Source organism: Girardinichthys multiradiatus, chromosome 20, assembly GCF_021462225.1.
Source record: "Girardinichthys multiradiatus isolate DD_20200921_A chromosome 20, DD_fGirMul_XY1, whole genome shotgun sequence".
NCBI lineage: Eukaryota > Metazoa > Chordata > Actinopteri > Cyprinodontiformes > Goodeidae > Girardinichthys > Girardinichthys multiradiatus.
Genome location: NC_061812.1, coordinates 48,112,197 through 48,137,634, shown reverse-complemented (window position 1 = coordinate 48,137,634; position 25,438 = coordinate 48,112,197). Strand labels below are relative to the sequence as shown.

At 40.5% G+C, this 25,438-nt stretch overlaps 1 protein-coding gene across 2 annotated transcripts in view; it reads right to left on the bottom strand.

Moving 5' to 3' along the window:
* Positions 1–6,116: 6,116 nt before the first annotated feature.
* The window catches only part of mtmr14 (myotubularin related protein 14), a 35,837-nt gene continuing 16,515 nt past the window's right edge, over positions 6,117–25,438 (bottom strand). The window contains exons 11-19 of one of the 2 annotated variants that reach the window (XM_047346960.1): positions 24,721–24,806; positions 24,215–24,291; positions 22,903–22,939; positions 22,695–22,765; positions 22,545–22,603; positions 22,085–22,217; positions 18,646–18,822; positions 13,022–13,228; positions 6,117–11,231 (exon numbers count right to left, since the gene is read on the bottom strand). In XM_047346960.1, coding sequence (XP_047202916.1) covers positions 11,051–11,231; positions 13,022–13,228; positions 18,646–18,822; positions 22,085–22,217; positions 22,545–22,603; positions 22,695–22,765; positions 22,903–22,939; positions 24,215–24,291; positions 24,721–24,806 — 1,028 coding nt within the window. In that variant the 3' untranslated portion in view covers positions 6,117–11,050. The remainder of the gene's footprint in view (positions 11,232–13,021; positions 13,229–18,645; positions 18,823–22,084; positions 22,218–22,544; positions 22,604–22,694; positions 22,766–22,902; positions 22,940–24,214; positions 24,292–24,720; positions 24,807–25,438) is intronic. The other variant, XM_047346961.1, reaches the window with a different exon arrangement.

The window sequence follows — 25,438 nt, the reverse complement described above, 5'->3', positions numbered from 1 at the left end:
GCATCTGTCCGCCTCCTCTTTTTATTGTCTTTCGGGGGTCCCTAGTTTACAAAAACATTGTTCTCTAAAGGATGGGGGAAACAACAGCTGCATCTTAGACAGGTCATAAACTCCTTTATCTTTTAACAACATCTTTCCCACAGTCTCCTCCAACTTTGCATGGTCAACTCTGGCCTCTTGTTCAGTGCAATCAGCCCCTCTTTATGACTGCTTCTTTTCTCGCAAGCTCAGCTCCACTTTGTGACCTTAACCTGCAGACAAAATTACTCACACATCCTTTACTCACACATACATTATGAAAAGTTATATAATCAAATAGTCAAGTTAATAAATAGGAGAAACTATAAGACAAATCTTTATTCAATTATTCCAACACCAGTGACCTTTTACCTGGGACATTCATACTACAATTAAACTAACACAAAACATAATGGGGAAGAAACAAAGTAAACTAATTGACTTAGAAGGGGAGGTAAAGTTTATGGAGAACTATGTAAAAGGAGCAGGTATGATCTGTCATAGATGGAATAAAAAATAAAAAACATGGGTTTTTGGGCAAATTAGATACAAAGGATGTCTTAAAATTACAAGGGGATCTAAAATTAGAAATAATGAAAACTAAAAAGAGAAAAATAACAAAGAACAATGGGGAAGGGACAGAGAAAATGCTCTGATTTAACAGAAATATGTACACGATGGCATGAAAATACGGATTTTCAGGTAACTTAATTATCACTGAAATCCTAAAACTACACGGGGATCTTAAACTGGAGATTATGCATTCAAAAGATTCAAGAGACAATAAAAAACCTTGCCAGATTATAATTTCAAAGGGGACTTTTCAGTCCCTGAGTGCACACAGTTGATAAACAGATTAAAACAAAAAGATGAATAAAAAAAAAAAAACAATAAGAGCAGCCTTTAACTGACATAGCCATAATACTGAGGCCTTAAGAAAAGCACAGAAAAAAAAACTTTCAGCTTAACTGAAAACAAATAAAGGGGGGTAGACCGCCACCCATCCCAGTTTAGAATACCAAGGTAGCCCCAAATTATAAAGACTAAGAGGTGGTTTTAGAGGACGTGGTAAAGGAAGTTAAAAGAGGAGGTGACAATGTGGACAACATGGAAACTGTCCAACTGGACAACCCAGTGAACAATGACTAGAGAAGAGAGAACAGAATGTTGTTAAAGAAGTAATCTGAGAGTAAAAGATTTTGTAGGCAAGCATTAGTGAGAAACAGGTGCTTTAAAAATCATTCTATGGTGTTATACTACCAACAATATCATGATAAAATGCAAAAGATTAATTTTACAGGGAAATAATTCCATATTTGGCTCAGATTGTGTGCATTCTTGATTTTTCCTCTTTGAGAGAAGTTAAATTTCAGCTCTGTGAAACGACCTTGACAAAGAGATGCAGCTGCCTGAAAAAAAAGATAAATCTTCTGCACACAGCAGAAGCCTGTCTCTGCTGAAAGGTCTGAAAAAAAAAAAAAAAATTGTAACTCTACCCTGCATGTGTCAAACTCAAGGTCTGCGGGCCAAAACCGGACCCCAGAAGTTTAGTGATTCTCTAGAAGTAGAGCCTTTTAATATGGTGATTGTGTGCTTGAATGTTATTTTGTCAATCGATAAATAGTTTTGTTTACATTCGGCCACAATCTGCCTTTTGAAAATGTTTTGAATCTTGCTCTTTATGTATAAAAAAAAAAGAAAAATTGGCTAAAGTCTGCAGACACAAAATGAACCTGGATTGAAGCTCTAACTAAGTTTATTTAATCTGAGATCCTCTCCAAATGCAACAGTATATGTCAGACTACATGAGATACTAACAACTTCACCTACTGGTATAATATAAAGATCTGATTGAATATGTGAAACAAACAATGATGAAAGTTTTTCAACAGGTGATGCTCATCCAGGAGGAAGACAGTGTTCCTAGGAAATGCAGCTCATTCATTAACAATCAATTTTTCTCCTATAGGTGGAAGTTTTGCTGACTAATCATAGGCTGGATCTATGAAACATTATGTGCACAGACCAAATGACCAAGGTTCTGACTGACTTATGAACCTCACTGACCTGACAATGATAACATGACACCCAACAGACAACACCTTTAAGGTGGACCCACTAAGACCACCTTATTGATTCTTGGTGAATAAAAAAAAAGAATTGAAGCGTTCAAAACAGACCTTGTGGAAACAAAAGGGGTTATGAGGAAACAATGTGCATTGTAAGAATAATAGAAGTCAAATTATGTTCAAATTTTTGCAAATAAAATGACTGACAGAAATAAGTAAGTAGTGTGTGAATGTGTGGGAATGGGAATGACTGATTTCATTATAATGCATCTTTGAGGGACCTTAAAAGCACCAATAAAGGTCTGATGTACTGATGATCATTGCCAAACTTATATCTTAATAAGGTTTCCAGAATCTTTTTCGAAAAATCATATAAAGATAGCAAAGGTTCTACCTGTATTGAAAATACTGATAACCATAAGAAAGTTCATAGACCCGTCTTCAATTTTTCACAATTCTTTTACAAACAGGTTATTTAAACTTTCATGTGGCCAAATGTCTGTATTTGACTTTCTGTTTTTGTGAAATAAATGTCTGATTCATGTTATGTAAAAATTAGAGTCCTCAACATACCATAATAATATTAGGTCAGTTCTCTATAGTAAAACAAAAAGATTTTAACAGATGTTTAGACTTTTTCCAGTCAGGTTCAAAATGATTGAATTAGACTCAAAATTAACACAAGATTAAATTAACCTTAACAGAATTACTGGACTGGACTGAAATAGAGAAAACTTGAGTTAATTGAAACAAACTTTAGTTACTTGAACTAAACACAAAGCTGACTGAAACTGTATGTTGTATCTATAAAACTGGGTAAGACAAACACTGACAAGACAACAATGACACTGTCGAAGGTAGATCCTCATACAGGAATCTGGAAGCTCACTCTAGGGTAGACAGTCAAAGTCCATCCAAGGACACATTTAGATGAGGCAGAGGGACAAATACAGGGCTTAGCTGAGAGCAAAGAGAGCAACATGCATCCTGCCCTAGCTGCTGTCCCACCTGAACTGTGGTCCCAATCATCAACTGATGTAGGGTTTATAAAGGGGTTCCCACCATACAAGGTTAAACTAATATCTGAAAAAAGGCCATTAGTCCGTCAATACCCCTTAAAGCCAGAAGCTGAAGAAGGTACTAAGCCAGTAATACAAGATATGTTGAAGTCAGGAATATTAAGAGAAGCACCTGACGCTACATGCAAGGCATATCACACTGACATCGCTATTATTATCACAGCCAAACATAACTCTAAAAAGATGTGCCCTTTAAATCCAAGTACTCTAATACCTACTGCAGAAGATGGAAAACCACATTCTTATAAAGCAAAAGTTGAAGAAGACACCAAACCCAGACAAGACATTTCTCAAACCCTTATACCAGATTCATGTGTTGTGTTTGTAGATGGCTCAGCATCTAAAGATGAATATGGAAAGAATAGAGTTGGTTATGCAGTAACAACCATCAATAGGATAATAGAAGCTAAATCTCTACCCAATACATGCTCAGCCCAAACAGCAGAATTATATGCTGTAGTAAGAGCATGTGAATTACATGAGGGACAAATACTTACTATATACACAGACAGCCAATACGTTTTCGGATCAGTACATCACCATGCTAAGATTTGGCAAAATAGAGGTTTTAAAACATCATCAGGGACAGAAGTAACTCATTTCAACCTATTAAAGAGAAAATGTCAGATCTGCTATTTATAGACACAGACGTGCTGAAAGACGCCCAACAGTCAGCACCCAAGACAGAAATAAAGGCCTGGCTAAAGAGAGGAGCACAGAGAAAAGATGACATCTATCAGATAGAAGATAAACCAATCCTCCCAAAAAATGTATACCACACAGCGGCTACAGTGACACATTGGGAAGACCCACGTGTCAAGGGGGGAATATGTCACATCTGGTAAAGCATTAATTTAATTTTTGCAGATCATGCATAATTTGTTGCAAACACGGGGAAGAAATATTGCCTAGTTGTAATACTGACACATTTCTTCCCCACATATGGTATCCCACAGATTATAAGGTCAGATAATGGAACTCATTTTGTAAATAGTGTAATAGAACTAAGTTCTAATGCATTAGGGTTTCAGTTAAAGATTAAGGAAAACAATGGAAGAAACAGGGAGGCCATGGCCCGAATGCCTATCCCTGGTTAAATTATGGATGAGAATAACTCCAAATCAAACTGGTCTTACTCCATTTGCCACCTACTGTACATCATTGTATAACTCCACCCACTATATTCTGAGCCTGAGATCACGTGGCACCAAGTTGCTGATGTAAATTTGTATTCTCAAAGAAATAGTACATGGCAGACCGTTTTCTCTGCCCTCTGACATGAATGAAATAGATAAAGCACAACAGGAAACTTCATTAGCTGAGTGGATGAATAAAATGTTGCAGACAAAAGAAAAACAAATGTCCAGTGGTCTGCCGATAATCTCTGCTCCTATCCCACAGAATGACCTGAGGCCTGGAGACCTGGTCCTGATTAAGACACTCCACCGGAAGGATTGGAGCACTCCTCGGTGGAAAGGGCCATTTCAAATACTCCTGACAACGCCCACAGCTCTGAAAATAGCAGAGAGGCCTTCCTGGATTCATAAAAGCCACTGTAAGCCAGTTTTGCCGTTACAGGAGCCAGATCAACCGACGGGGTAGCAGAAGGAAGTCCGGGTTCACAGGAGTTGGAGGACCCATATGGCCCAGCGTCTCAAACCGGTGAAGAAAACCGCTCTTCTGCGCCCAATTATAAAATGGCTCTCTGTAACATGTGGACAGGACTGATAAGCCTGAGCTTAATTCTGGTAGCAGGACTCTTTCTCTGTCTAAAGCAGGATCCACAGGAGGTGATACCGCACCAGAAGAGATGGACATCAGACGGGACCCATCTCAGACCACTGATGGAAGAACATGACGCACATCCATTCCTACAGAATTTCTGGTATCGTTCACGGTGGCATATGCAACACTGAACTAGGTAGAAATGCACGAAAATGAAGGGGACGATTATGATGACATGTTGTAAATAAATCACATCAAAAGCCTGAGTGTACTCATACATTGTATTTCATAAAATGAGCTTACAGCAGAAAATCGAAAGAAGTTGTTGCTTAAGTGAAATGAGAAAAAGTACAATGATGACATAAACAGGGCAGATTTTTAAATTCTTTTATTTTTATGATTTCAAGTAATATTCTTTTATTTTTATGATTTCAAGTATTAATCAACATTTAACTTTTAATGGTCGCCGAGGGCCGTATGAGTATTTCCCACAAAATATAATCTGTTTACCGTCCGTGGGTTTTCGCTCATACAGAGTATTTTTCTTACTCGTTTTTATATTAAATGTTTTTACTTGTGATAAAAGGAGGGACTGTTGGATGGGTGCGAGGACTTGTTATCACTCATGTAAAAACTTTGTGCTGTAATGCACCTGCAGTCTGCTCTTTGGTATGCAGCTTGTCTCTGAGTGCAGACCTCCCTCCTGTGTGAAATCCCTGTTATCTATTTCCCAAGAGAACCAGCCTCCTACCAGCCACACACACACACACACCCTGTCTGAACTGTCTGTTGAACTGTGCATATAAATAAAGAGATAGGGTGTCAAAAACTTTGTAGTTGCACTGCAAAGTGGGCTACCCTTGTCACAAGTAAAACTGACTCTGTATCGTTCTTACCTCTGAGTTGACTGAATAATACCTAACAAAAGTTATTCAAGCCAAAGGAATTAAGACTAGCTATTAAAGGGTCAGGAGTGCTAACTTCTTCCTCAGCTAGAAAACATTTTGTTGACATCTTTTGTTAAATGAATAAAACATACATTTTGCTTGATTAAATACATTTATTTTCAAGAGTTTAGACTTTGATGTCTGGACATTTCTTAAAGAGCTGAATATTGACTAGGGTGTCCTAATTTTAATCACATGACTGTACCCTACTTTGGATGTCGAAGAAAATATCAGGAGCACAGTTCTTGACGAAATAAAATGAAATAGAGCCCAACAAATACTTATGTCTGGTTTCTTTATTGAGAATTGCTCAGTTCATCATATCCTGTCACCTGGTAACAATTACAAGCATTATACAACCTAATGACACCAGGCAGACTCATTTAAAAAGCATCATCTGTCCCAAGAAACAAACACTTCTTTACAGTGAACAAACAGACAAGTGCAACCATTTGGGAGGACGTCATGAATAGCCAACTGTAAGCACATTGGTGAGATGTGGACAAAAGTTGATATTAAAACGATATTTCAGAAGGTTTTGGTTTTGCAGTTGTCCTGGTAAAGGCTGCTTCCAACCGCCTGCAGGCACTGAGAGTGATACCATAAAAGAAATGGTATCAGAATGAGCAGCTCCTCACAGAAAGCTCAAACTTGGCAGGGAAAACAGGAAACACCTGATGTAACTCAGACATTCATTCAATACACCTGAACACTGATTGTTCTGTTAAACTTTATGGACTGCTTTAACAAACCACTGGATGAACTGATTCATAAAGCATCTTACAGAACATATCAACATGGACTCGAAGAATTCTAAAAGCAGATTTGAGGAGCATGCCACAGACTTTAACACAGCTCAATATTTTCATATCATTGAGGGACCTTTTCCTGTCATTAGGGGCGGCTGGAAGACTCAGAGTAAAATAAAAAAAAACATATCAGAAGAAGCAAGGATGTCATGGAAATGATGCTGAGGATAAATAGAGGGCACAATGAAAGGTCCTGAGGTACATCAACCATATGTGGCAACGTTGACCAACACATTTTAACCAGAAAATAAAAGAATAAATGTTAAAAAAATAGACTACCTGGGAGCAGCCGTGTAGAAACAGCCACAGTGTGTGACCTGACGGAAGGCACACAGTGTTTGGGAACATTTAGGGCTCAACTGTGAGCTCTGACAGAAATCAGGCCATTGGATTCATGAAGCAAAGTTCTCCAGACCGTCACTGGACAATGATCTAGACTCATGAACATGATATGTCATGTAACCGATTAGAGGTTAGCATAATTACCACTTTAAGATTCTGATAAAGCCGCCAAGAAATACTCCCTGTTGACATCTAATCAAATTAATGTTATGGAGAAAATCAACAACAGACCAAAGAGGATATTACACATAACAGTTGTTTTGCTATAAGACTGGCGTTGAAGTGTTTAAGACTACATCACAGTCAGTCTGTCCAGCCTGTACTGCTGAAAGATGACCGTTACCTCCAGACAAGGCTGATTGGAACATGGGTGTTAAATTACGTACAAGATCTACATGCACATCAGAGAATTATATGTCAATAACCTGTTCTGCAAAGAGCTGCCAGAACCAGAAGGCAGAAGTGCTGGTGTAATGAGTGTGGTAATAGTGTTATAAGCAACTGCTGCAACATCCAGCTGCCAATCAAAACAGTGAATGACTAACAGCAGATTCAGAGGATCTCTCCGAGACGCATATGACAGCATAAGCAACAGCTGACAGAATCTGAAGGGGGTCCCTTCCATGGGTTGGAGGTCAGTCTTCACGTTGTGGAATTTCCTGCCTTGTGCGGGATGCAGATCTTGAACCTGTTGACTAATGCCAATGGGCACATAAGGGTTCATGTTGTGTCATCCCCTACTGTGTTGTAAAGACCCAGGGAATTGTAAGATACCCCTCTTGCAAAGCCAAAAACATTACCCCCCAACAAACTCCATCAAGTGCCACCAATGCTGTGTAATGCATCTATGGGGTATTTTCTGTTTCTGCTAAGTTCTACACACAGTTTGAACTGACTACCAGAGGTTCTGATGTTTGCTTAATAACACTCGTGCACTGGTTCTGAAGACCATTTGTGCCCATACTGGATGTTCCAGCTGCTTACAGACTGAGTCAGTTACAGACCCATCATAGATGCATGTGAACAGCCAGAAGGAGAGGTCCAATTTGGGATTCTCTCAGTCAGAATATTCAAAGTTCCATGAGCCTGACAACATAAATGGGCTTACAATTTTCCCTCTAACCTCAACCTGATTAATCATCTGTACAACGAAGAACTGGATATTAAGAAAGTTGGCTTCAAAAGAAGAACTTGCTAGCCATTTCCATTTTCAACATTAATTCATGGTAGTTTCTACGCCATAATTACCCGCTACTTGGCCTTCCTTCATGGCAGCTCATATGCAGCCAGTCTTGTGCCCTTCTACTGTGAAAATGAAACCAGCTGCTAAAACACCAGAGACCTGCTCTAGAGCCATGTTGTTTTTGTTTAGCCTATAGCCTATTTAAACCTTTATACCTTTGATGAGCTTTGCCTTCTATGCATATGATAATTTCAAATCAGTTCCACGCCACGTACGGTTTCAAGACTCCACATAAGATGAGAAAAGCTTCAAGGTTCCAGTATGCCAAAATACCAGACCAGTATCCTAAAATGACCATCAACAGTTCTGTCTGAGAAAATATGGCAGGATTTCAAAACATGTCCACAACTGTTTTATAATACAATGATGCTAAAACCAGCTGAGCAGAAACCATCAGAACACAATGTTGTTTCTCCAGGTCATTTTTCCCCTTCATACATTTATGGTTCTTCTTGTTTTGGACGACCTTATCAGTGACAAAATGGAGTCATCTGCCACAGAATGTTTTGTACCAATTGTGGATCATGTCCATCAGGATTTGACATCCAACAAGTCATTTTCTACAGTGTACTGTGAGAAAATGTGGTTTGATTAAATCTATAAATGTCAACTAGGAGAAGGTTGCTTAGGATTATTCTGGTTTGAGCAGGGGTCTCAACCAGTCATATTGCATAAGTCAACAGGTCCAAATCCACTGGTGAGCAATGATGGGTAGAAACTAGTTTATTTACAGTATAAGGTGGAAGTAGGAGGGAACGTAATGGAGGCATGAGTTGGCAATGGGGCGAACTGACCATAAAGCACCATAAACAGTTGATTGAAAAGTCTTAAGATTTTTCTAACAGGATCTCTGATTAAAACCACAAGAGAGATTTATGCTTCTCTACATTTATACTTTGAGTATGGGCCAATAAATTCTGGAAAAGCATTTAATTTTACATTTCACTAGAGCCTGTTAAATGTTAAAATTAGAAGCTCTGAACAAAATTCATTTACCACCAACAGACTACCCAGGGTGACTTTACTGAACCAGCTGACGTTTTTCTGTTAGCTCTGGTTGAACAAAGGCTGCAAACATTTTCCCATATAGTCCTCATTTTCTGGCCAGTTTACAATGAAGGCATAGCAGAACCGAAGTAAACATGCCAAACATGCAGCAAATAAAAAAAACAAATTAATCTGAGCAAGCTATCCTCACACTTTAAGTGCCATTTTATTAATCTGACCTTCACCAACCACCAGACGTTAAGCACCTCCCTCTGCATTGGCTCAATAAAAAGCAGCATAAAAGAAGAAAAGTAAAACCAGATACTGGAAGAACTCTCAAGCAAAATTAAGGAAAAATTAAAAGACTCATCTTACTCTGTCCCTTTTAGTCAAAACAGAAGAAACTAATTATCTCCCTGATTGTGAGAACTTAAAGAATCCAGGATGGAAATAAAAAGCCGGCACATTAACTCCAACAGAACAAAAACAGGTTAATGCTTCATCCCTGAACTGAGTTGTGATGTTTGGCACCTAATTGTGCTGAATTTATGAGGCCAGATGCATAACAATGTTTCCGTGATGTGAACGCCGTTTTAGAGCAATGTTGGTCTATCTTGTTAAAATGAAAATGCAAAAGCTTCTGTTCTCCTTGATGGCGATTGTTTCTATTAGGGTTACCAAAGTGCCGGTGCTAAAACGGCAGCAGCCATGGATGAGTGTGCCTGTGCTGATGGAAGACGCTGCTGAGGCTGGGTGAGGAGCTCTGAGTTACAGGGCTGGTGGAACCTCATCTCCTTTCTCTATCCAGACCAGCTGAATAAAACTGAATAAAGCCATGAGTTTCAGAAAAGGATGGCTCAGATTTTCAGAGTGGGCATCTATGCGGTATTCATCAGGTGTGGGTTGAACCCGGAGAAACAAAACATCTGACTGGAGAAATGTTCATTTAGACTGGGACCAGTTCTAAAGCTGATTTCTGCCATTATAAAACTACTCCAGTCTCAAACGTTGTGGTAGTTCAAGCAAATGCATTTTTCTATTCATTTAGATGGTTATTTATATGGAACCTACAGTGATTAAGAGTGAAGAACTTGTTTACCTGCAGTCAAATACCAGTGATACTGCAACAACATTCCATGTGAAACAAGCACAAAATGGACCATTAGTTACTAAGAATAACCAGCTGGGGACACAATCTGATAAAAAAAAGTAATAATGTTTAAACATGAGATGCTTGATAGTTAAAGCAAAAATTATTTCACTGCCTTTTACACTGTCTCACTTTTTAATCAGAAAGTTCCTCAGCCTGACTACAATGAACAGGTTCTGTTTTGAAACATTGTTTCACATGCAGCAAATATCACAGCAGACTCTTAGTTTTAAGAGTGAATGTTGGAAACCTAATGATGGTTTGATGGCTTATAAAAGACTCTGACTTTTTTGAGATTGGAGTTTTTTTTACTTGAGAGCCAGACTCTAGCTCAGCACCTGTCTGTCATTCTCCAGACTGACGTTGTTCACACTGCAGGGCAAAATAGTGATCACAAACATTATTCCTTTAACTTAGCTTCTTGTAAATCTGACTTTTTCTGTGGCGTGTGTCTCATCTACACCTGCACTGCAAATAGTGCTTTATATGTAAAAAAAAAACCAAAATCATACAAGTGTATTCACAAAACACATGGTTTGTGAGAGATAACGGTGCATGAACACTTTTCTTAAAATGTGTTTACACACAACCATTTAGATCATAAAACTGTTTCATGCATCTGGCCCCAGATAAAGTGAGACATGGAAGCTAGAAAGGCGTTGGAAGTCACACTGACAGAGTTCAAACAATGGCATTGCTGCCACGAAGGCCGACCCCGCGGGCAAACTGCTCCAGCAGGCCTGAGATGGCGCCGGAAGGGCTGGGGACAGAGGACCTGAGGCCCACTGTGGAACTGTAGGCTGCTAGGAAGATCTCCCTAACAGCCTCCAGGCGAGCCTGACGCTCCGAGGGAAGGGAGCACCTGCGGAAGACAGAGATACACAAACAACATTGGAGTTAAACAAAAATGACAACAAAATAATTCTTAAAGGTACAATCATGGGAAATGGTGAGAACATTTTTAAAATGTGGCCACCAGCGAAAAAACAAGAACATATGGCATACTACAGAGGAAATGTAGAAGCTTTGTGTCAAACTCCAGCTCAGGATCCAGAAGCTCAGGGAAATGCCAACCTCTCTATGACCTCATCAGTCTCTTATACCATTGAAGACGAATTTCGACCCCCTCTTCTTTCCAACATTGCTTCAGTTTGTTGAGGTTTACAGACATTTGTTTCTACCCAGTTCTCTTAAGGTCCCAGCACAGGTTTATCAGGTTGAGGTCTGGACTCCAACAGGAGTAATGGGTGGTGTTCCTTCAGTTTGCACAACATGAACATCTACGTTTGTCATGACAGAAGAATGAAAAATTTGGCTGTATGGACAATTTCCTAAGTGTGGACAAAAATGTAGCCGTCTTTTAGTCAGCTGACTGGTAGTGGGCAGGAACAAGTTGGGGAGGGGAAGCAGAGCATTAATGTATGCTCCACACAATCAGAGAAAATCCAGCCACTCTTGGACTTTCTCTATTATGCTATCAAAAGGACTTTAAACCATAGGAAGAGTATGATAAAAAAAGCTAACGTTTTTAAAACCTTGATCCCCATAACCAGCCTATGATCAGACAGCTCCCATCCTGATGCTGGTGTAAAGTCATTAAAGACATGGTGGCGAGGAATGTTCAAACTTCTGCACTGGAGAAACTAAACAGCTACAAAAAAGGATGGCCCAACAGAAGAGCAAATTCATTTACACCTCAAGCAAAAGGGACACTGGTTTAAAGACAGCAATGTGCACATTTTACAGGGAAGGCAGCATCTAGGTTAAATGTTTAACCAACTCAAACAGGAGATGGTCTCAGGGTTCATCATCTAACATTTACTCTGCAGCACTGACTCGTCTGCCCAGGTGGTTTAACAACAACTCACACCTTGGGACATGTGACAAGAGCAACTCTCAAGCAGCTGCCCGTAATCAGACTGCCTGCATCGGACCAAACGAGAGGACGAGCCTGCTGAATCCGTGGAGCACAACCTAAAAATAACTTCACTGCAGTCAGAAGTCTGGTTTTCTCCTCTTTATTGTCATGGCTGAGACAAAAACTTCCTCATAAATCCCAAAATTGTAACTTCTTCAGGAAAATTTTAAGCTTCTCCATTCCAGAAAGCACCATCTCTCCTCTGTGCTTCTCCTGCCACCCCTGCCTATTATAATTACACCAGTGGATCATTTTATACATAAAAAATATATATAAGACATCCTTACATATACAATACAAATTGTTTATGTATGTTTTTATTTTCTATTTAAATATTTATTTTTCATAGTTTCACGCAGACTACTTTTAGGCGACAATGTAATAGTAACGTTAGTAGCAGCACAGCACACTATGCTGATGACTGGAGGCGGGGCTTCAGCCACTATAGCGTCAGCCGGCAGTGGGTCCATGTAAACACAACTGGTACCGTACCGAGTAGAGCGAAACCGAGTGGAGACAAGACGCGCTGCCTAAATAGAGCCAGTGGAAAAGGGGCAATAAGAAGCTCCCATCCTTGGCACTGGAATGAGACTAACCTTTGGCAAAAAATGCTAAATTAAAGTATCTTAAATTTCACATAAAAATTCTCTCATGTGCAGTACTGAAATTTACTTTGACTAACTGAGGTCACACAGATTGCATTTGAAAACTGTATTTATACCAGTTTAACTTACATCCGCCCACTGGGCCCTTCATCCTGGAAACTGAAAGGCAGTGGGGAATCGTAGGCAGAGGTGACAGCAGACGAGTTGGAGGAAACTGAGGCCATCGGTTGAGAAAAGTGGCCGTGGTCGTGGATGCTACCACAACCGGAAACTATCTGCCAACTTCCGTACTCTGTGGACAGGGATGAGCCTGATCTGGAGAACTCTGCTGCTAACCTGATACACAAAGGTAACACAACCAGAAAGGTTAGACGGACACTGGCAGTAACAAAGAATGCTAGTGAACTTATCACCAGTAATGATGCTAATGCTAACAGCTTGACTGTAAACCTTTAAGGAAGAAAGTAGTAAGAGAGCCCCTGGCATTGAGTCCTGAGCCAGACATAATCTTACACACGAGCTCTTTGGATATGCTCTAGCCAGGACAGTAATTAAAGTCGGTGTAGCTCCAGATCTGACCAATGTTCTCTTTGCAAAGGTGTGTTATAATTGACCTCTTGTTATTTCACAGAACCCATCAAAGTTCCACAGCATCTTCTCACAGCTACTTTATTTACCTTACATGATCAATGACTATAAGTGCTTAATGAGCAGGTTTTTACCTACATTAGATCAGAATCAGCTTTATTGCCAAGTTTGTACCTGACAAACAAGGAATTTGACTCTGGTACACTTTGCTCTCAGTACTAAAGAATATCTTTTTTTAATGTACCTATATACAGAATTGACTTTACAATAAAATATAATGCGAGATCAGTCCAAGTATGCATGGCGCATTTGTATGCAGGGTGTGTGGGGTCTGTAGAGACTTTAGAGTCTGGATGTTTTTTCTCCACATCTGTTATCAGCTCAGCCAGCTGTTTTTCAGCATCTGAAGTGGAGGCTTGAGGTTTTATGTAAGCTCCAACCAGTACAAACAAGGAGAACTACTCCGGTTAATAAAACGCTTTACAGCTTATGAGAAATGACCCAAGGTCAGGACTACATGTCTTCTTCAAAACTTTGATGTCTCTGCACCAACTTTCGTTTAGATGAAAAAAGCTTTATGAAATACAGACACGGAAAACAAGCTCAAAGGATTTAATCTTCTCATTCCTACATCATGTTTTGGGATGTTGTTGTATTAGCTGAGCATTTTTCATTCATTTTAAAACCATCTCTGCTACACCCAACATGAGCTCTCCATCTGCTTCCATCAGAAAGGTGGATGTAAAGTCTGCTGTAACATCATAGATGCAGACAGGACAGCTGACACATGTCAAACTACAACAACGAACTGTATACAGTGCCGTGCAAAAGTTTTCATTCTCCTTGAACCTTTTCACATTTCATCTCATTTTAACCACAAACCTCAGTGTATTTTATTGGTATTTTATGTCATAGACCAACCTAAAGAATCCATTGCAGTTGGTTGTAACGTGACGTCTTGTAATGATGAGTATTAATACTTTGTAAGAAACAAGCAGTCAGTATGTCTTCTCCACCTGAGTTCTTGTCATTTAATGCAGGTGATGCCACTTAGTTTTATACAGTAACACCAATGTTTATTAGATTTGTCTCGGGTATTTTTCCGCTTGAGTATTTCATACTAAAGTAACTTATGAAGTGTTATTATAACATCATAATAGACAACTTCAATTTTGAACTGTTCTCAAAAGCCAAACGCTTTAATCTTTTAAATACCAATAAGGAAGCAGATATTACTACTTGTTTTGCAGAGTCCACTTCCAAAAAGCTCTTCAAAGATTTTCTTGGAAAGTTGAGTTTTTCCTTTTGTGCTTTATGAATTATAGTTATATTGTGGCACATGATGTAATATCTGACCTCTGAGGAGAGTTCATACCTGACATTTTATGAGCATAATACCTGACTTCTGTCTGGTATTATGCTCATAACTTCAAAACTATCCAAACATTATAAAGGCACCTACTGTGAAATCTTTCACCTGTGAGGTGACTTCTGTCTGAACGCTTTCTTTCGACCTCCCTGCTTTTGTCTTTTTTTACATCCTCATTAAGATTAAAGAGTTGCTGAGTTTGGTGGTTCATCAGGAATTGCTTCTGTCCTACAAAACATTGCAGCAAAGTTTGTTCGTTGCAGTTTTTGCAGATGCCAAGTCCTCTGTGGAACCTGTAACCTGCTATTACAGGAATTATCTACAGCTGACTTCTCATTGGCCGGTACCCCAAAACCTGCGTCCACACAGCTCCTCATCATGAGAAACCAACATGTATGACCTGAGTTAAGGTAAATTTTGGTCAATGAATGATTCAGCACCACGTCTGATTCCAGAGAAACAATGAGAACACATTCTTTGACAGCCGAGTTCTATAACTAAAAATTAAATCTGACCACTAATGCTCACAGCAGTGATGTTATACAGGTCCTTCTCAAAATATTAGCATATTGTGATAAAGTTCATTATTTTCCATAATGTCATGATGAAAATTTAACATTCATATATTTTAGATTCATTGCACACTAACTGAAATATTTCAGGTATTTTATTGTCTTAATACGGATGATTGTGGCATACAGCTCATGAAAACCCAAAATTCCTATCTCACAAAATTAGCATATTTCATCCGACCAATAAAAGAAAAGTGTTTTTAATACAAAAAACGTCAACCTTCAAATAATCATGTACAGTTATGCACTCAATACTTGGTCAGGAATCCTTTGGCAGAAATGACTGCTTCAATGCGGCGTGGCATGGAGGCAATCAGCCTGTGGCACTGCTGAGGTCTTATGGAGGCCCAGGATGCTTCAATAGCGGCCTTTAGCTCATCCAGAGTGTTGGGTCTTGAGTCTCTCAACGTTCTCTTCACAATATCCCACAGATTCTCTATGGGGTTCAGGTCAGGAGAGTTGGCAGGCCAATTGAGCACAGTGATACCATGGTCAGTAAACCATTTACCAGTGGTTTTGGCACTGTGAGCAGGTGCCAGGTCGTGCTGAAAAATAAAATCTTCATCTCCATAAAGCTTTTCAGCAGATGGAAGCATGAAGTGCTCCAAAATCTCCTGATAGCTAGCTGCATTGACCCTGCCCTTGATAAAACACAGTGGACCAACACCAGCAGCTGACACGGCACCCCAGACCATCACTGACTGTGGGTACTTGACACTGGACTTCTGGCATTTTGGCATTTCCTTCTCCCCAGTCTTCCTCCAGACTCTGGCACCTTGATTTCTGAATGACATGCAGAATTTGCTTTCATCCGAAAAAAGTACTTTGGACCACTGAGCAACAGTCCAGTGCTGCTTCTCTGTAGCCCGGGTCAGGCGCTTCTGCCGCTGTTTCTGGTTCAAAAGTGGCTTGACCTGGGGAATGTAGCCTATTTCCTGCACACGCCTGTGCACGGTGGCTCTGGATGTTTCTACTCCAGACTCAGTCCACTGCTTCCGCAGGTCCCCCAATTCTGGAATCGGCCCTTCTCCACAATCTTCCTCAGGGTCTGGTCACCTCTTCTCGTTGTGCAGCGTTTTCTGCCACACTTTTTCCTTCCCACAGACTTCCCACTGAGGTGCCTTGATACAGCACTCTGGGAACAGCCTATTCGTTCAGACATTTCTTTCTGTGTCTTACCCTCTTGCTTGAGGGTGTCAATAGTGGCCTTCTGGACAGCAGTCAGGTCGGCAGTCTTACCTATGATTGGGGTTTTGAGTGATGAACCAGGCTGGGAGTTTTAAAGGCCTCAGGAATCTTTTGCAGGTGTTTAGAATTAACTCGTTGATTCAGATGATTAGGTTCATAGCTCATTTAGAGACCCTTTTAATGATATGCTAATTTTGTGAGATAGGAATTTTGGGTTTTCATGAGCTGTATGCCAAAATCATCCGTATTAAGCCAATAAAAGACCTGAAATATTTCAGTTAGTGTGCAATGAATCTAAAATATATGAATGTTACATTTTCATCATGACATTATGGAAAATAATGAACTTTATCACAATATGCTAATATTTTGAGAAGGACCTGTATTAACAAAGGAAAGCCTACAGTAAACTTCCCATTTAAAATAATTCACTCTGATCTACATTATGGAAATTATTCCAATAAATAATAAGTATTGCCAAAAGCATTGGGTCACCCCTCCAAGTCAATGACTTTAGGTGTTCACATCCATGTCCACAGGTGTATAAATCCAGCACCTAGGCATGCAAACTGCTTCTACCAACATTTGTTACAGAACTGGTCAGTGAATACCAGTGCAATACTATGAGAGGATCCTACCTGTGGGCTTAATTTAGTCATGAAACGTTCTTGCTACTAAATATTCCACGGCCACCTGTTAGTGGGATTATAACAAACTGAAGCTGTTAGGTACAACAGCAACTCAGGCATGAAGTGGTAAACTGCATAAAAACACAAAGTGTGCCGATGTCACAGACCGTCAGCAGAGTTCATAGGTACAGACCTCAGAACTTCTTGTGGCCTTCAGATTAGTCCAATAACAGTGGCAAGACAGCTTCATGGAATGGATGTTTATGGCAGAGCAACCAGGCCTTCAGATGCTGTGGTGCAAAGCATACTGCCACTGGACTAAACAAAAGCTCTATACACACGTTCTCAGGAGAGAGGAATCAAATCGCTGTCTGGTAATCTAATGGACCAAGAAGGGTTTGGCAGGTGCTAGAAGAATGGCATTTACCAGGCTGCACTAAATCAAGTGTAAAGTTTAGTGAAGGAAGGATTATGGTGAGGGGCTGTTTTTGAAGGGGCCCAGCCAAGTAGTTCCACATAAAGAAGCTCATAATGTTTCAGTGTACAACGACATATTGGACAATTTCATGCTCCTGACCATGTGGGAACAGCTTGGTCGAGGCTCCTTCATGTTCCAACATGACTACTCAACAGTGCACTAAGAAGAGTCCATAAAGGCATGGACTGAGCAGGTTTGGCGTGGATGAATTTGACTAGCCAGTGCAGTCCAGATCTCAACCAGAGACACCTGTTGGGATAATTTAGAGCAGAGACTGTGAACCAGGGCTTGTCATCCACCATCAGTGTCTGGCCATATAAATTTCCTTCAGGATGAACGGTCAAAATAATCCCAAAAACACTCTCAAACCTGATGGAAAGCCTTCCGAGAACATCAAAAGCTCTTATAGCTGCAAAAGGTGGACAAACATCAAATAATAAATAATTTAATTATTTGTCTGTTTAGGTTTTGTTACAGATCACTAATTTACCCAAATCCCCAAAAACAGACAGATGTCCAATGAAAAGCAGATGAACACAAAATAGAGGTAGACTGAAGTGAAATGTAAACTCTTAGGTGTGGTGTGTGGAGTTACAACGTAGCCAAACAGCAAAGCAACCCAGAGTGTGTGTGTATTAAAGACGGAAACAGCGCTCTCATGCTGGACCTCTGAGTAACAACACTAATGATCTTTGGCTCTATCTCACTTCTCTAATTTCTGAGCTGATCTACATTCAGAGTTTCATATTTCACAGCAGCAGATTAGATCAGTTCCTGCAGCAGCCTGACGTCTGCTCCACGTGTCAACCCACAGGAAGACAGCAGCTCATAGGCCATGCAGGAGCTACACTCTGAGCCTTGGAGTGCCGCAAGAGTGCTGTAAGAATAATAAGCCATGCAAAGTCAAACCAGTCCATCACCCCACTTACCCTCTGCTGGGGACAGCCAATGGGCTGCTGCCAGTGCGTGTGGCACCGTGCTCTGATTGGTTGGAGGAGGATGAGCTGGAAGACCTGGCCTCATTAACAGGATGGGAGAGTTGCTCATCCAAAGGGTTTTGTTTACACCAAGCTACCATCGAAGGGGAAGAGGTGGGAACTTTCCTCCTGGGAACAGAGAAGGACCACAGCAGCAGCTCAATGCAGAATGGTTTTTAGAAGAAAAACAGATCATGATTAAATGTCAGACTGATATTTAACAAAGCCTATGTTTGATTACACTGATCTAAATCCCTAACAAAGTTTACACACCAAACTTTTTTCATAGTTTTAAAAATACATCCAAATTTGTCAGCACAGCCATCACAGATATCTTGTGTGATTCTCTTCTCCAGCTGTTCCCACAGCAGCAACACCAACAGTTAGTTGCTCTCTCATTCCAGAGTTCATGAATCAAAGGCGGTTCGGCCAGCAGCACGCAGCTGATATCTAAAAGCTCCTTTTTATGAGATAACATTTTGTTCCATCTGTCCCAGGGGCGTGGTTATGGGTGGATATATATAATTAGATATAGAATTTTAGTTTATTTTTGAGGTGTGTCACTTAACATCATCATAAAATAATACAAATTGTAATGTTTCATTTTAACAGTATTTTTATGTGTGGTGCTGATTGGAGATAATAATTCTATCTTTGCAAGACTTGCCATCATTTGCTCTTTGGAATACCATGAAGTCTCCAGGCAGGCTAGGGCTAACTGTGTGTGTTCTGCTGATGTTACTGTGACCGGTCATGACAAAGGCAATTTAGAACTGGCAAAACAAATGTCAATTTCAAAGTTTTTCAAAAAACAAAGAGTGGAAGACCTTATGACTGACGCCATCCCAAACATTACAGGAGAGAGGCATTGAATCAGATTCAGGTCCTGCAGGTCCCTGCAGAAATCTCCAGAACACCACCACCAGATTTATCTGCCACTGATGAACCAGAGACTCAGCCAATAATGAAACTAATGATAATTAAGCTTTCCTAGAACTGTGATGTCGGCAAAATTCTGCTGCTTTTTGTTAAGTTTGTATAACGACTTTAGGTGGGTTGAGTCTAGTGTAGCAGAGGATGCCATTTTTTGCAAATGCTGCAGACATTTTCCTGGGATTCGTGCAGAGCATTCATTCATAAAAGAGAAGCTTGTTCCAAACATGAAAACAGCAAACCTCGTGTTGTAGCTCTCAGTAAACTGGCAGCATACAGAGAAGAAAATCACGCACCTAACAGCTGCGGGTCTCCGTTTCATTTATGGTGGGCTGATAAAGGAGGGAGCTGTCGGATTTACGGACACAGATGTTATGTCTGCAAAAGGAATTACAAGAAAAATTCTGGAAGTCCTGGAACCCCTGAAGCTCCATCCATCTCTTTGCCTTGGATTTCGTTTTGATGGCGCATCTGTGATGTCAGGAACCAGAGGTGGAGTGTATGTACTTCTGAAGCAAATGTTCCCTCATGCTGTTTATGTGCACTATAACTCTCGTAGATTGGTGCACCGCTGCTCAAATGTCAGGAAACATCTCAACATTGTATGAGACAGTCAGTCAGCATCATAGCTTCATGTCTGGAGCCCTGACTCAACTACAACTTCAATAAAAACAAGACTGAGACTTCGATGTCAACTCCACGCTTGAACAACTTTGCTCTTTAGTCTTCTGAACAAAGCCTGTCCGACTCTTTGGATTACGATAAAATAACATTCATGTTCAACAGCAGCATCCTTCTCCTTGTCTTGTAGGACATATTGTGGATATATTTTTACTACTGTAAAAGAAGGCCTACATTATTTCCCTTTGCTTTAGTTTATTTGTTGGACAGTCGGGTACCAGGTTATAGGAGCGTAACTACAGTGATGGTAATGTGGTTTTGGAACTTTGAGTTGTTTGGTGTAACTGATTGTAATATTGTTTTATTGTGCTTCTTAAAAAAAAAAAAATACACTGTATCTGAGCAACCTGAGCAAAGAAATCACACAGTGGTATCTGTGTTGGAGTTATTTTCATTTATTTACCATGTCAGTGAGAGATACCAGTGTTACAGGTTTATTATGTTTTATATGGCCTGGATGCCTTGTTCTAAGACGTATTCCGTTCTAAGCCGTTTTCCGTTCTAAATCGTTTTCCGTTCTAAGCCGTTTTCCGTTCTAAGCCGTTTTCCATTCTAAATCGTTTTCCGTTCTAAGCCGTTTTCCGTTCTAAGCCGTTTTCCGTTCTAAGACGTATTCCGTTCTAAGCCGTTTTCCGTTCTAAATCGTTTTCCGTTCTAAGCCGTTTTCCGTTCTAAGCCGTTTTCCATTCTAAATCGTTTTCCGTTCTAAGCCGTTTTCCGTTCTAAGCCGTTTTCCGTTCTAAGACGTATTCCGTTCTAAGCCGTTTTCCGTTCTAAATCGTTTTCCGTTCTAAGCCGTTTTCCGTTCTAAGTCGTTTTCCGTTCTAAGTCGTTTTCCGTTCTAAGTCGTTTTCCGTTCTAAGCCGTTTTCCGTTCTAAATCGTTTTCCGTTCTAAGCCGTTCTCCGTTCTAAGCCATTCTCCGTTCTAAGCCGTTCTCCGTCGGTTCTCGGTATATGTAGACACCAAAGCAAAAGTGGAACTTATATATATTCAGTCACATTCAGTCCAGTTAGGCTGCATTAAACCAAATAAAAAGATTCAGATCAATTAGTTGAAAGGTTTAAAATGACACCAGCAGGTTGGGTCAAGTATTCACTTCGATCTAATCCTTCTTTCTGAGCAAGCAAGGGCCAACAGTGGAGAGGACGCACTACCTTTCAACAGGAAGAAAACTCTAGCAGAACCGGAACCAGGATGGGTGGTTCTCTATTTTGGCTGGTATGATGAGCAGAAACTCAAGCTGGGCAGAGTCATGGAGAGCTGAGGTTCCTTGTTAACATTTCAGATCAGTGAAGTAACTCATTTTCCTCAGCAGATGTGTATTGGACCTGATCCAGTGGCTCTTCTAATTATGGGTTGAGCTGATTTTACAAAGCAAAGCCTCTCCAGATTGAGCTTTGTTCCACTCCTAAATGATCATCTAGCAGCAGCAGAACCCTTAATATCCCTTAACAGATTTCCACATTTCTGACATCATTAAAGATTATTATTTATGCAGTAAACACTCATCATACAGAGAAAGTCTGTTTTTATTCTTAATGAACGCAGATCTTCTAACAACTCTAACATGAGTCTATTCCGATGATGCAAAAAACAGCCGTTTGTTATTTCTGGTGGCTGAAGTGTTCTTCTCACTGAAACATCTGCAATGAATGGGACTGTTCATTTACTGCTGACTGAAGTCTACAGACTCAGACTGAGTCAAATATTCCACACAAACGTGATCCATAAGTTCAAAGAATGACATCATGGGAGCTTGTGTGTGTGAGGCTGACCAGTTGGAGGCCTGGGGTTGGTTGGAGAACAGGTCCATAGTGTCGGCGCTGGGACAGGAGGCACCAGCTACCTCTTCAGTGATGAGGGAAAAGTCGCTGCTCAGACTGGTTATACTGCCACGATCTTTGGACCCTGGAAACAGCAACACCAACAGGTACCATGAGGTGTAATACTGGGGCCTATTTTAGCAAACGTTGCAAAAATGTTAACCTGACAAATATCATATTTAACTGGCCCATTTCCTTCAGTGATCATGTGTTCACTGTGTTTGTTTCACTAACTCCCTGACTTCACCAACTAACAGGAATTCTCCTTCTTTTTCTACCTCTCCTTAGTGTTCAGTCCTAGCTGTCATGTGTTCTGTGCATGTAAGTCTGACACGCTGCACCACTCCTTCAAATATAATCAACTATCAGACATGATCCATCCATCAGGAATGTTTCAGAGCAGGTGACATACTCAGCTGGCAGAGGTCCTCCACAGTGAAGTCACTGTCTTTGAAGTGGGAGTTTTTCCTTCTAAAATGTCAAAAAGATCAGCTATTATATATATTACAAAACAATTCAAGATTTTTTAAAAACACGCAAGAAAAGAAAAATGTTGCCTCACCTCTGTTTCCTAACAGCCGAGAACTTCTCTGAGACGATGTGCTTCAAAAAATTGAAGCAAAAAAAGAAAATCTGAGGGAGAAAAACATCTTGCATTACAGACAGAAATAAACTCATGAAACTAATTTTATTTCACAGTTCAGATGTTTTTTTTAACATGGTGACACTCTAAACACGAGAAACGTCAGGGGTTATAGTAGCAGGCATACCTCTTCCCCTTTGGAGAGTCGATCAGGCAGCATGTGACTGGAGATAAACGCACAGTGTTAACACAAATAACAGCAGTAACACCTTTACATCAATCTCACTGCATACTTGGTTAAAGTCAGGAGTCATCAACATATATCTTAGGACACATCAGAGACACCATGGCTGCTCAGTATCAGGAGCGATCCCTACAGGAGGAAACCCTGCAGGGAGGTGAGCAGTTAGCTGTGGCCTGTGTGTGATGAGCAGACGTGACACAATCACTGGTCTGGTGGTTCTGCAAACATCAGAGAGCTAATAAACTGGAAACCAGAGACAACAATGGTTCAGCACAGCGCTATGTACGTATGCAGAATCAGTCTCTCCTTTCAAATTACGAGATTGCATCAAACCCAAATTTGCCAGGGCTTTGAATCATTTTGGGCTAAAATCAGCCCCTTTTCTGGGTTTATCTTTAGATCTCTTAAGAACTCTTATTGAACAGCAATGGTAACTTAGTTCCACCCTGTAGGCGCATTCATTGGTTCTGCCTCAGAGAGGCTTTGACACTGGTCCTGAATCTGGCTCAGTGACACGATTCAGGAGGTTTCTTGAGTTCATATGTGGAGTAAATTTTTCTGATTATACTGTAGGACAAAACAGTGTAAAGAAAAACTGATTGTTCCAGTGAGGCTAAGATAGAGGGGGGGTAGAGGAGCATTCTGGAGTTAAACAAGTACTGCACTACATCTATTACCAGTCAATCGAGATCATACTGATTCTAACTATTGTTTCAACCAATCAACTTCCCTCTTTCACCAGTTATTAAGACCAAATCATGTAAAACACTGTTAAATAGAGCAGAAATCAGTGTATGAGCCACGAGTTGTAGTCTTTCCATGTCTTCTGATCACGTGTTCCCTATGTTCTTTACTTCACACCCCATCCATCTGGTTGGACCATCTCTGGGGGTCATGCCAAGTCTACTGGAATATTTCTATGTGGCAGAGAAGGACTTATATGAAGATGGCCCTTGATTGCTGGTAGCTTTGGAGAGGTCAACCCCAAGGAGGAGTAAAGTGTGCTGCATGGAGGAGCAGTAATAGAATGTGAAGGAATGAAAGGTGGTCATGACTAAAGTATGAGATGTTTTACTGGGCCACTGATCTGATAAAGCAGCTGACAGTTGTGTGTGATACTGAGCACATGTTAAAACAGCAGAGTAGCAGCACTGGTGCCCTGCAGTATTCATGCTTGCTTTGCTGCTGGGAAAATTTGACTTGCTGGGATGTCATAAAATCAAGTTTGTGATGCAAATGAAGGGATTATTTTTACCCGAAGAGAAACCAGTCATAAGCAATGGTCAGATATAGAATCTCAGCAGGCCCCAGGCTGGCATGCACTGCACCGTCCTGTGGAAATACAATGAGAAGGTCACATATTTATGCTAATTGTTGAGTTCTTCTTTTCATGTACTATTGGGCCAGGACGTCATTTCCTCACCACCATTAATTGCATATAAGAGTTTTAGTGTTTGAGAATGGCTCCATGTGCTGCAAAACAGGATGGTTGTTGGGTTTATTTTTCATTTTAAATGGAGTGTAGAACACTAACACTGATTGGCTAAAACCAATATTAAATGGAACACCTGGGCTTGATACTCTATAAGGTCGAGTATAGGACATGTTTACTGTCAGCCATGTGCAGATAATGATGGGGCAGTGTTGGGGTTCACAAAGACAGATTCAGCTTCTAGTTAATGTAGCCAATAAGAGATATTTTCGAGACTAAATGAACTGAGATGTGAAGAGAAAGTGTTAGAGAGAAGGAGAATAACTTACTGCCCACAGGGAGAGTCTGAGGAGGGAAACAAACAGAGGTGTTCGGTCCCACCCGGATATGCAGTGCACCAGAAGCCCGCTGTCATCTGAAACAATACAAAACCCCCTTCTGTGTGAACCCCAAAAGACACAACTAGAAATACAGTAAGACCACAATGCACTGGGGCAGAAGCTCTAATCACCACTGACAGGATTGATTGGAACAACTGGTGATAACGTTTCTAATTCTCTGGTTGGAAGACGACAACAACTTCTTCAGAATTGTTCTAATTGTTAAATGATCACCTCCAACTTTCAACTAGCTAATTAAAGTTCACACAGTCTGTTAGTCAGTACGTTTTTTCAAAGACTTGTGCTTTTATTGAGTGGATCAGCATATACAAGTTTACCCTCTGTTTAAAAGTTTCACTTCTAGTCATTGTTTTAGTATTCCAGTTCAACCATTACCAGCAACTGTTTTGCAGACATCTTTCACTGAGGACACTCGTAGAGAAAGTTAGAAGACAGCAGATCGTCCAGTGGTTCAGAGCATCCATCAGAGCTGGATGCTCTGAACTTCACACACACTCACGTTTCCATCATGATGGAACGTTTGGAAAGGCGAGTCAGGGCTGAGATTCTGAGTCCAAATGAAAAGGCTCCGGACCCTTTGCTGAGGGGTAGAGGATGCAACTATCAAGCTGCTGAACAGAATTTCTAAACACCTGGGTGGACCTGG